Raw genomic sequence first — 12,462 nt, 5'->3', positions numbered from 1 at the left:
TCTCGGCAGACCCTATACGCTGTGAGAAGACACCCACAGGTAATGGCATCGACATCCCACCAGGGGCATGTTCCCCTACCTACTGCCGCAGCAACCCCACGCAGCTTCCACCTCGCTCTGTCCCCACACCATTACCTTTCTGCAGGATCTCGAGATGTTCCCACAAGATGTCCCCAACGAAGTCTGGGGCCAGCTCGAGAAAGCAGTCTTTCCCTAGTGCGCAGAGGGCTGCTCCATTCATACAGAACTTCTGGAAGTCCACACCTTTCAGGCTGAACTCATTCACAGCCCACATCACCCAGTCCCGAACATGGGTTTCTGTCCACTGCCGGGGGTCTGAGGAAAGGGATCAAAAGACAATCCAGCAGGTCAGCTTTTATCTCTTGCCCCAGCATCAGGGAGGACATTCAAGGATCTGCACTCGCTGAGGATCTTTTTCTGATTTACAGATTTAGGAAGCACCAGCCCTAGAGGCACATCGCGGGGCACCTTCCATAACACTCCTCCCCACACTCAGCATCTCCACCTTCTCTATCCTGCCAGCTAGGAGGATCACTACCATCAGCCAAAACGTAATACATGAGTAAGTCTCCACCCTCTATTCAGACATAAGTTCATGAATCTCCTCTCTCACTGCCTTATTTTCATGAGGCTCTTTTTTTTTTTTTTTTTTTTTTAAGTCCAGGACCAAGGAACAAAATGACTCCTTTCACAACAATAATAACAAAGTCAAATGTGTTCTGGAGATTGCACTTACCTACCCCTGCCCTTAACTGTCATAACTGACCTGAGATGTTAGCATTAATCATTTTTATCTTAGCGGACTGTGGCTAGTAATAACCATAGCAACTAGTAATAATAAGTCATTCAAGTGGTACTTAGTCATGATAACATTATCAGGTGCCTGTATCCATTATACCAGACACCCTGCAAGAATGGGGCACATCAGGGACCAGATAACATATCCTCTTCCTGCGGGGCCTGAGGTTGAACATGACTACGCCAGTGTGGTCCTTAGAGAGCTCGGAGGATGGCAGGCAGGCTGTGGTGCTCACATCGCGCCTGCTGTCCAGGTCCCCCCCACTTCCATCCAGCAGATGACTTCATGAGATGCTGGGAAAACCCAGGGGTCAGAATTCACTTTCTTCCGCTTTGTGATCCTAATAGGATGTTGGGCACTGCTGTCAGCCAAGGTCTGTAGTGACGTAGTATATACGTGAGAAAAGGTTTGGAGGTATATCCACAGACTGACTAAGATGTGGGTCTGACTGGGCTAGGAGCTGTGGAGGGCATTACTCTTACTCAACAGAAAAGTGTTCTCTCTGCTCAATTGTTCGGGAACTGTTGCTTGCTGGAGGCTTAAGTGTTCTCCAGTCATTTGTCCTTTCCGACAACTCCAGTCCCCTTACATTCCTGAATAAACCCTTTCAGATGAGAACACCCAAGCATAAACACATTTCGCCAAAGCACATGGAAAAGAAAAGAGCAATCAGTTAAATTCCAAGGAATCTAGCTCACTGGGTTCATCCAATGATGGCCCAAAATGACTCTAAGACTGTGTTTTCCAAGATTGACTGTGCTTTGGAATTACCAAGGATTGCAACTTCTTGGGTCTGGGACATGGTCCGGGCTGTGGAATTTTTTGAATATCGTGAATCTCATGTGCAAACAAGTTTAGGAACCACTGTCCTAAGACCAAGATGACAGTGGCAAAACCTGGGAGATGGGGAAGCACTGGCATGTGCCTACGATGGCTGGAGCAGACGTCTGCAGGCAGCGGCAGGTGCTGTCCGACGTGTGCTTAGTCATAATGTCTACCTCACACTACAGCTGAGAAAACCAACCTCACCCAAAAGTCTGATCCCATCCCTCTCTTTTCCCATCAACAAAACACACCTTTTGGAATTCCCAGTCGTTGCTGTTCTTTAGAGAAACCACTGAAAGTAGCTTTCAATGCCTGAGACATCATTTCTTTGCTGCTTGGAGTTAATAGTGGTACATCAGCACATTCCATATCTGTAAGGAAAAGAAATGCCGTATGAATAATAAAAACAACACAGGCGATGAAGCTTAGCTCATCTCACTGCGGCCATCATTAAGCAATAGATACAAACAGCAAATCATTATGTTGTACACATGAAACTGATATATGCTAATTGTATCTTAATTTTAAAAACTAATAGGCAGTTAACCACCCATAAAATATGATAGGGCATGAATGGCCTGAAGAAGGCAAGCTGAGAAATAACTGTACTACACGTCCTCACTAGGGCAGGTAAAATTTGGGGGGCTTTCCACAGCATGGTAGGCCCCTTAAAAAAAAAAAAAAAAAAAAAAACCTGACTCTTGCCTAGAATGTTCTGCATCCTCGACAAAAAAAAAAAAAAAAAAAAAAAAAAAAAAAAAAAAAAAAAAAAAAGCTCATTCTTTTTGCGTAGCTTTACTAATTCACCCATAGTCCTTACTCATCCTTCACATTCAGTGAGAGTATTAATGTTGCTACCTACTTCCACGAAAAGGAAATAACAACATTCATTCACTCAACAAATCAATATTGAGCACTTGCTGTGTGCAAGGAATTAGAGAAGCAAGCAGTGAGCAAGACAGCAATGATCACTGCCCTCATGGAGCTGGACGTGAGGACATTCTGGCAGGGGATCAATCACTACAAAACTAGCTGCACAATTAAACATTCAAAATCTCAATAAGGGCTTCGTAGGAGAAGCAGAAGAGGAGATGTTAACATGGAACAGTTATTCCTGCAAGTCTGGGGGAATCAGAAAAGGCCTTCCTCAGGAGAACAGATGCCTGACCTGAGATCCAAAACACACATACTAGTTTAAACAAGAAAAAAAAAATACTCCAGTAGTTCTCCAAGTGTGGTCCCCAGAGCAGCTGCATCAATCATCACCTGGAAATTGCTAGAAATGCAAATTCTCAGACCCTCTCCTGACCTCTTGAATCAGAACCTCTGGGTGGGGTGGGGGACTCCAGAAATCTATGCTTTAACGCACAATCCAGGTGATCCTAATGACCATCCTCATGGTCCTAGACAAGGGGAAGAGCACATATGAAGGTTATGAAGAGGGGAGTAGGAGGGGAAACTTGGTCCATCTTAGTATCAAAAAGATTTATGCAGTTGGAGCAGAAAAACCAGGAGGACAGTTGATTAAGAGGAGGGGGAAAGACAAGCATGGAATCTGTTCAGGCATCCTAGTGGACATGAAGTGGTACCATGCTGCAGTTTTGATTTGCATTTCCCTAATGACTAATGACGTTTAACATCTTTCCATGTGCTTATTGGAAAGCCATTTTTGTATCTTCTTTGCAGAAATGTCTATTCAAGGGATTGTGCTCATTTTTAATAGAGTTGTTGGGTTTTTCTTGTTGAGTTTTAGGAGTTCTCTATATATCTGAAAGAGTTGAAGTGGGGTCTTAAAGAGAGATCCATATGCTTATGTTCACAGCAGCATTATTCACAGTAGCTAAAATGTAGAGGCAGCCCAAATGTGTACCAGTAGATAAATGGATAAGCAAAGTGTAGTATATACACACAATGCCATGTTATTCAGCCTTAAAAAAGAAGGACATTCTGACCTGAACTATGACACGGATGAACTTTCACATTATGCTGAGATAAGCCAATCACAAAAAGACAAATTATATGAGGTACTCAGAATAATCAAATTCATAGAGACAGAAGGTAGAATAGTAGCTGCCAGAGCCTGGAGGGAGAAAGGGAATGGGGAGCTGTTGTTTAATGGGAACCAAGTTTCAATTTTACAAGATGGAAAGAGTTCTGGAGGTGGATATTGGTGATGATTGCACAACACTATCAATGTATATAACTCCACTGACCTGTACACTTAAAAATGGTTAAGGTGGTGAATTTTATGTTATGTATATTTTACTACAATAAAAAAATGGGGGGGAAAAGAGTAGATCACCTTAGCTATTCTGTATAGAGTGGGTGAGGAGGTAACCATGAATAGATGTGGGAAGATTTGGCAAAAAGTTCTTGCATTACTTGTGACGAAAGATGACGGTGGCTTTGACTAGGGAGATGGTGATACAGGTCATATAAGTGGACAAAGTTGAAGTGCATATAGGAGGTAATATCTACAAAGCCTGATTCCTATTAGGTGGTGAGGAAGAGTGAGGAATCAAAATCTGCACATCCACCAACATGTCATCCCTGGCTATATCCATCTGTATTTTTATCTCCACATCCAATCCCTCTTGTATTCACAGACCACGTTCAGAGCAAAGATACATAAATATGGCTCAGGTTAAAAATCCTCTGGATTCACCTCAGGCACAAATTCCCATAAAAAGCAAATAGGAAGACAAAGAAATGACCTGAGAATTCCTACTAGCCAACCTATGATCTTTAGGCAGTGAGACACTTTACCGTAGTAATTTCCAGAAGCCCTCTTCCTCACCATGGATCTTGAGTGTATCATATGAAACTGACTTATAACAATGGCTGAGTTCCAGGCAAGGCTACTGTAGAAGTTCCTCAACCAGTAATCCCTTAGCTCTGGCCTTTTAAAAAAAAAAAAAAAAAAAAAAATTCCCTGGACATACGTATGAGTTACTGGCTGAATAAGATGGAAATACAGAAGGGAAAAGATGACCATTAGTGATCTCTGTAAAAGGAGCCGATATATTGCCTCTGAATGTCAAAATGAATGGAAAGTACATTGCAAGAAAGAAGAGCCAGCACTTTCCCTCCAGTTTGCTTTGAGTGATGCCATCAGGAAACAGCTTGGAGTTCAGCTCTGCTCTGAAAGCACCGAAGGGTTCACGGCAGCTGTTCCACAGGCCCTGCCACCAAGGGTGAATCTGAAGTTCTAGGGAGTGGAGAGTTTGGGCTGCCCTGGGACGTGCCCAAAAAATTCTAGTAATCTAGTGGAAAAATCAACATGCCTCCAGGAAGGTTGACAAAATGATGGAAAATCCCAGATTGTTAAGAGGGGGAGGGGATAAAATGTTGATTACATAACATCCAGCTCTTCAAACAATGGAGTAATCATCAAATGAGTCACCAAGAAAGACATCAGTGCTGCCCCTTTGTCCCCACTCTACACGCCCGAGAACAGCTAAGTGTCAGGTCCAGAAATGTCCCCACTTAGAGTAGAAGTCAGGTTGACCTCAGAGAAAGGGACCTTTTATTTAATGGCCTAAGGGCAGTCCTTTTCAAAGGGACAACTACAGCATCCCCACCTCCTAGCACAGAGCAGAACCCAGGAGTCAATCAACAAATGTTTAGTTAATTCAATGTTTTCCAAATTTGAATCAACTTTCCTTCCCTTCGCTCCCGTCCAACACAAATTCATGAACTTGAACTGTGTGGGTTTTGTTTTGTGTGTTTGTTCCCACTATTGATTTATGATTCGATGAAAAGAACTTTACTGATGGCGGAAATTGGCCAGGACAACACACGTGGAAAATACAGGCCAGGCCAAATGCACAAGCGGTGGTTGGGCTACAAGCTGGAACTGAAGGCCAGTATTGGCTGGGAGGCCCCACGCATCTTCTACACAGAAGATGCCAAGGTGATGTGAAGGCTAAGGATGACAAGAGAAAGCCCGAGAAAGAGGTTTCCTGGAGTCTGCTTCCTATAATCCTGCACACTCAGGCAGTATGGTCTGGACAGGACCGCTGGGCTGACAACTCTCCGTGCAGGTTCCTGCTTCCTGTTAGGGAACTAGCCTTTCCCGGCTCTCGCTTGCTCTCTCCAAGAGAAGCAGCTGGAATGACTTTTGCCTGTCTACCTCAATGCCATCTCCAAAAGCCTGGTCCGCATGCTGTCAGCTGCAGCTGCACAGCGCCCATCAGCTCTGCCCCTAGCTCCTGGATCTCTTGGAAAAGTGCTCACAGCCCAGCTGGTTGGCAAAGGCCAACCCTGCACACTCGGGACACCTGCATTTAGACTTGATGAGGTCAGGAGAAGGCGTGTCATTGCCCTTGGACCAAAAGGATTCAGACAGGAAAGTCAGAACTTTCCTCCCTTGTTAAACAGTGTGGAATACTGTTTTTTTTTTTTAAAAAAAAAAAAAAAAAAAGCAAACCCCCTCTCCAAGTGAGTGAACAATTAGCCAGGATTGTCTCTATCAGGAGCCTGGGCATTGCATTTAAATGATGATGAATAATCACATTTGAAAGCAGACATCAATCTAAGAGATTAAACTATCTTCATAGAAACTATGAATGCAAAAATTCCCCCTCTGGTGCTAGTTTGTGATCGCAGCAGTTCTGTTAATTACACTGATCAACAACAATAAGGAAATCATTACACAGGTGAAGAGACTATGACCTGGGGTAGCCCAAGCAGGCATCTCTGTCATTCCTGCTACATTTTTATCTCATTACCTGTTCTAATATTTTTGCCTCAGGTACCAAAGATTTCTAATTTTATGGATGGCATCTAGAAATTAATCAATGCCCCCCCCCCTAGAAATTCACTAACTGCATTCCATGGATAAGAACTAAAGTTGCCTTTGTGTTAATATTTGTAATTGCAGTATCTTAGACTCAAATAACACATTTGTCTCAAAATGCTGAGGACCTGACCCAAAGACAGATGATGCCAATACACTGGAGACTAAATACAATACATGACAAACTGAAGACACTGCGAGCATATTGGATTTCCTACCCAGGGCTTATTCCTCAGGACCCTAACTGTGAGTTAATATTTATAAGAATCACCCTGAGTTTCAGAGAAAAGAGTTGTACAGAAGCTGGTGAATGAGTAACAGTCCCAAACGCTTGTCTTACCAAGCCTGCACAGTACCGAGGCGGAAATGAGCAGAGAGCACTCCCTGAATCAGTAGGGGCATAACGAAGCCGGGGCATTCTGAATGCATGGAAACATCTGCTCATTTTGCATTGTGGCCTGACCCTGAAGAAAAGTTTATACACACCCCATGGATGTTTTAAGTCAAATGTGGAACAACAGTTTCAATTCACTTATATGTAACTCAAGGTTAAGGGCTGTTCGATGTCCAAGAACCTGTCCAGGATGTTTTCATGTGACTTTTCATGCCTTTCTGTTAAGCTGTTTGAAACTGAATGGCTCATATCAACCATGTTACGGAGAATCTACACCTGAAGTGATGTTTGTTCCAGGAGAAGTCAGGACATGGCCTTACTGACCTGAGACGTTTCTCCCCTCACCATTCTCAAAAATAAAGCGGGGTGTCTGGGATCCAAGGGCTCGGTGATGAGAAACAAAAGTAAGAACTAGAAAGGCCAGGTATGTTATTCCAGTCTTGTGAGATCATCCAACTGGCCAAACCCCACCAGGTTACCATGATGGTATTATCTGTGTGTGGTGGGTGCTGTCCCAATCAAGAGCAAAAACATGAAAGAAACACCAAGAATGAATAATATGCCTTATATCTGAAAACCCATTTATGGCCCACGAAGACCCTTCCTGGATACTATTTCATGATATCACATGTGAAACATCCAAGGATCCTGGGGAGGTATTACAGGATCCCCATTTTACAGATGAGTAAACAAAGCTCGGAGAGATCAAGAGCTTGCCATAAAATTACAGAACCAGGAAGGCCCAGCTGGGGCTGGACCCCAGTCCTGCAACTCTTAAACTCAAGCTCTTTCGACTCCATTCCATCGCAGAAAATAGGAATAGGGATCCCTGGGTGGCGCAGCGGTTTGGCGCCTGCCTTTAGCCCAGGGCGCGATCCTGGAGACCCGGGATCGAAACCCACGTCGGGCTCCCGGTGCATGGAGCCTGCTTCTCCCTCTGCCTGTGTCTCTGCCCCTCTCTCTCTCACTGTGTGCCTATCATAAATAAATAAAAATTAAAAAAAAAAAAAAAAAAGAAAATAGGAATAGATCAGAGATCCAAGAAAACTAAATTTTTTACAGCTCAGAGAGAGAAAATGGGACTTTTATTTCTCAGCTGGAAAATCAGATACATTTGAGGAAATAATTAAAAACTTAAACAAAACCTTTCCTACAGTGAACAAATCCAGAATTTCACATGGCTAGCCTCACAAAGACATAATTAAAAGCCATTCACAGAATCAACTGTAATCGTGTCCTTTCTTGGGAGTGTGGGTAGTGACACTTCCTTCCTTCCATACAAAGTAACACAGGTTAAATGACAACCTGGCTTCCTTCCCTGTCTGTGTTCACCCCTGAGTCACCTTGATGAGCAACCGTGCACATAATATAAGGTTAATTAGTTACATAAAGAGAATTCTGAAGACAAGGGAAAAAAGACATAGTGGGGTGTGCGCGGGGTTTGACTTGGCTTATTGGTCAAAATCCATGGGTTCTTATCTCAGTTTTGCCATTAATACAATCACACTGGATAAGTCATTTAATCAGTGCTTTGCTAAAAAGAAGGCTATTAATAGGTTCTAGGTTAATGTTAAGTAGCATTTTTAATTTTCCTTATCGCAGTTTTCAAACCATACACCAAAGTAGAGGGAACAGTACAATGAAATCCTATTCAAAATCTATCAACACTACCAGTTTCTATTTCATCTCCTTCCCCCACACTGAAAAACTGTAAAGCTAATCCCAGACCACATGTCATTTCACCCACAAACATTTTATTGTCATGAAGACATTCTCTAGATAAAGGAGGATCGTAATAGGAAAGCTTACGAGAGACAGATAAACTCGTGGAGAAGGAAAATAAGGCTTCAGATTACTTTCCACAGTGCTTAAACCTAGGTCTAGCTTATTGATCGGCCCATGTGAACCACAAGGGCTTGTTTGAAAGCAGCATTACCATGATCTGGAAAGTGAGGAAGCGGGATCAGAGAGGGATGGCTCAAATTAGGATGGAAAGCCAGTCCCTCGGACTCCCCTGTCCTACAAGCAAAGACTGCGGGGTACCATTCTTCCTAATGTCTGCGCGAACTTATAACTGCAGCTAGGAGTCTGCAGGAGAAGGCTGCTGACTCTGGCAAGCATCCAAAGGGCAGTGCCAAGCTGCCTAGAAAGTCCCAGTGTGGGAGAGAAGGCACATTCACTCCTTTAGATCAAGAGAAACAGAAAAATGGCCGTGGCCAGGGGCTGCTAACGCTGACCCCAGAGGTGACTGTCCCTGGTAAGTTGTTACTGGTCTCGAAGAGGACTTCCCCAGTCAAGACACTAACGGCTCAGAGGAATGTGACAGGGCATCTCAAAACCCATCGCCGCTGCTCTCTCTCTCTCTCTCTCTATCTCGTTCATGGACAGGTGGACTGGAAGGAGCGATGAAGAGACCTGTAAGGATCCTCTTTCTCTCACACTCCTGATTCTAAATTCTGTAATAGGCCCTAGAAACTTGGCAGGAAGGCCTTCCAGCTGAGGGAGCTAGAATAATCCACAAAGCTTCTGGGCTGAGCTTAGTGCAAAGAAGGGAAATAAATGTCCCTCCTCAGCCCCTCAGCTCTGTTTTCACAGACCTAATGATGTGACGGAGCAATGGGGGACAGGCAGGACTGTGCTCCGGCAAGCCGAGAGCAAGATAGGGCTTGTGTCCCCTTGTGGAGCCACCCATCCCTTCCTAATAGTCCATCACTGCCCCCAAGTAAGGGGACACCATGAGCTCTGAAACAGACTCCTATCGGTTAGGAAAACATACAACCAGGCTTCCGCCCTTCTCTTAACACCCAACCTCCTACGAGTCACCAGCCAATAAAAAGCCATTCCAAAGAGGGCAGAAACGGGCTGTGCAGAAAAACCCCCAATTCACCCTCCAACGACCTGACCCAAAATGCAGGCCAGTGAGTGTCCAGCTACAGCCTCTGGGCTCTGCTGCCAAGGCCACCGCCACCGGGGAATGCACACTGCTTGGGTACAACGTGCCACCTCGGGGGTAGGTGGCCCTTCTCGGACAGAAGTCATCACGGGACAAAAGAGATGGTCCAGGGCGAGGCAAAGCATGCTCCCAACTGCACCGGGAAAGCGGCCCCGGGGTCCTGCAGCCGGGCCTGGGAAAGATGCCTGCAGAGAGGGCTTCTGAACATCTGAACATCTGTAGGAAGTGACTTCAGTCCTCTCCCTTCTCCCCTCCATCCACCCCTGCCCCATCCCCCAAAAGGAGTTTTAACACATTATTACCACTGAAGTCCTGAGGATTTGGTGACTCACCAGGCTCACACATGGTTCCAATGAGCCCTTGACCATTACATGGTAGGGGAGCAGGAAAAACAAATGAAAGCGGTTGTAATTCGGCAGCGCCGGAGTTCAGACCTGCCAGACAAAAGGGATTGCAGGCATGTTCCCAAATCCGTTCAGGCACCTGACATGCAAAGCTATTTTTAATCACTGGATTTATTTCTTTCCTACCCCTTCCACCATCCTCCACCTCAGCAAATGTTTCGAAGTCAGAGCAAAACCCAAATTAATTCCAGGTGTTCAGGGAAACCCAGAGAGGCTCTTCCGTTCCAGAATCTGAGCCAGAAAGCAGAACTGCCCCCTGGGTCCTGCAGCTAAATTTTCTTGCTCTTTACTTAGAGGAGTTCAAATCTCCTACCCTACACATTGGGCAAATGGCCTGAAAGGGGAAACATCTGAATGAGTGTGCCCCGCTAGAATGACTCCTCAATTATGTGTTGTTTTGTTTTTTTTTTTCTTTTCTTTTCTGGCAGCCTAGCAAGTGAAGGTGCATGAGACAGGTTTCCAAGACCAAGGAGATGGAGCCTTCTTTCGTTATCCAGGATTCTCTCCCCACCTTGCAGTGAGGTTTAAATTAAATTAAATAAGTGTGAAAATACCAGCGCCCAGCAGAGAGGAGGGGCTCGGTAAATTACTGGGGACTTGGGGAGAACTAAAAAGTACCTTATAAAATATCAAGAGTGAAAAGACTACGCGATTTTTATTTCCTAATGCTTCCAGAGACAGCAAGGGGTAGGAATCTGGCAAGTTTCCCAGGTACAAGTAAGCAACTGAGAAAAGGAGAAAAATGAATGCAAAAATCCGATTCTGAGATGTCAATGGAAATCGACATCCCCCGAATCTCGCTCTTTGTTGTAACAGAACAGACTATTTTTCTGACCTACTCTGTAGGCTCCAGTCAGCACTGTCACCCCAGGTGTGTCCTGCCACGACAACACCTCCAGGATCCAACCTGAGATGCCTTTTGGTTTTCAAAGCCTCCTAAGAGTGCCACCTTACAGTCCACATGGCACAAGACAGAATTGTAATTTGGGGCTCGAAACCCTTCTCTATATGTTCAAAACTTGCCAAAACCCAAGCTGCTTTTTCCTCCCGAGTCATTCATCGGTCCTGAAAATGAATGATGACACTCTCACGATTTAAAAGAATCTTTGAACAATGGAGATTTGGGAGATTTGGGTTCCTGCATTGAAAGGGACAGCTCAACGGGGAATTGTAAAGAATCATGTAAAGCTCTGACACGATCCTTTCCAGCCATTTACAGGGTATGTCACATGCTTCCTATCATTTCCCATGTGGATGATTACACTTGACTCCCGCCACATCACACATTTTACAAGTCCTGAGTGTCCGCGAACCGTGTGACTGCTTGGTCACAAAAAATACAGAGAAAAACACACAGCCGCGTTTCCACATTGCTCAGGAGGAAGCCTGAATTGGCCTCTTTCGACCCCAAGGCTTTTCAGATGGCCTCAGGAGCTCCTATTGGCTCTTCTCCTGTCTTTGCCTCAGAGTGAGGACACACCCTTGTCCCACCGTGCACTGTGATGGGACCACCAGGCTTTCGGTGGCGTTGTGGCACAGAATCAGCCCACTCGAGATGCTACCTCTTGCTATAATCCCAGGCACCACTACTTCTAGGTTACATACTGGCCTTTGATGCTTCACCCCCGGAGACCCTGGAGATGCTGGTGAGCTGGCCTAAGCAATTGATTTTCACTTCACTTGCCCCCTGCCTTGGATTTCTCAGGACTATTGTTTTTTTGTTTTGTTTTGTTTTGTTTTTTAAGATTTTATTTACTTATTCATGAGAGACACAGAGAGACCCAGAGACACAGGCAGAGGGAGAAACAGGAGCTGGAGACAGGACTCGATCCCAGGACCCCAGGATCACGCCCTGAGCCAAAGGCAGGTGCTCAACCACTGAGCCACCCAGGTGCCCTCTCAGGACTGTTATCAGCCCAGAATTTCACATTTTACAGAACGTTTTCTCCCATGCTCTAACAGGATCCTGAAGACAGCCACGCAAGCAGTGGTAGTACCTGCATCGCACAGGTGAGGACACCTGGAGGCTCACAAGGGTCACTCAAGTGGCTTTGCTAAGATGCCCAAGCCAGCGTGTCTGGGTCTGACCGGCTCGCAAACCCAGATCCTCAGGCCCTAAAGCCGGGTATTCTCTACCCAGACCTATCAGCAGAGGTCCAAGCAGGGGAGGCGGAAACGCTGAACACCAGGACACTTCTTTCCGTTTCCCCCATCATGTGTACGGCTGAGAACCTTCCTCCTGCAGAAGGAGAGCACCCCAATCCCTGA

General features: G+C 45.2%; 1 protein-coding gene across 7 annotated transcripts in view; it reads right to left on the bottom strand.

Moving 5' to 3' along the window:
• ETS1 (ETS proto-oncogene 1, transcription factor) overlaps positions 1–12,462 on the bottom strand; it is a 131,155-nt gene that overhangs the window by 31,482 nt on the left and 87,211 nt on the right. For 4 of the 7 annotated variants that reach the window (XM_038535666.1, XM_038535669.1, XM_038535668.1 and 1 more), the window contains 3 exons: positions 10,123–10,224; positions 1,897–2,016; positions 136–336 (listed from right to left, as the gene is read on the bottom strand). In XM_038535666.1, the coding sequence (XP_038391594.1) occupies positions 136–336; positions 1,897–2,016; positions 10,123–10,224 (423 nt within the window). The remainder of the gene's footprint in view (positions 1–135; positions 337–1,896; positions 2,017–10,122; positions 10,225–12,462) is intronic. The other 3 variants (XM_038535667.1, XM_038535672.1, XM_038535671.1) reach the window with 1 other exon arrangement.

Source organism: Canis lupus, chromosome 5 (assembly GCF_011100685.1).
Source record: "Canis lupus familiaris isolate Mischka breed German Shepherd chromosome 5, alternate assembly UU_Cfam_GSD_1.0, whole genome shotgun sequence".
Lineage (NCBI taxonomy): Eukaryota > Metazoa > Chordata > Mammalia > Carnivora > Canidae > Canis > Canis lupus.
Note: the sequence above shows the minus strand (reverse complement) of the source record. Positions and strands in the feature narration are given on the sequence as shown.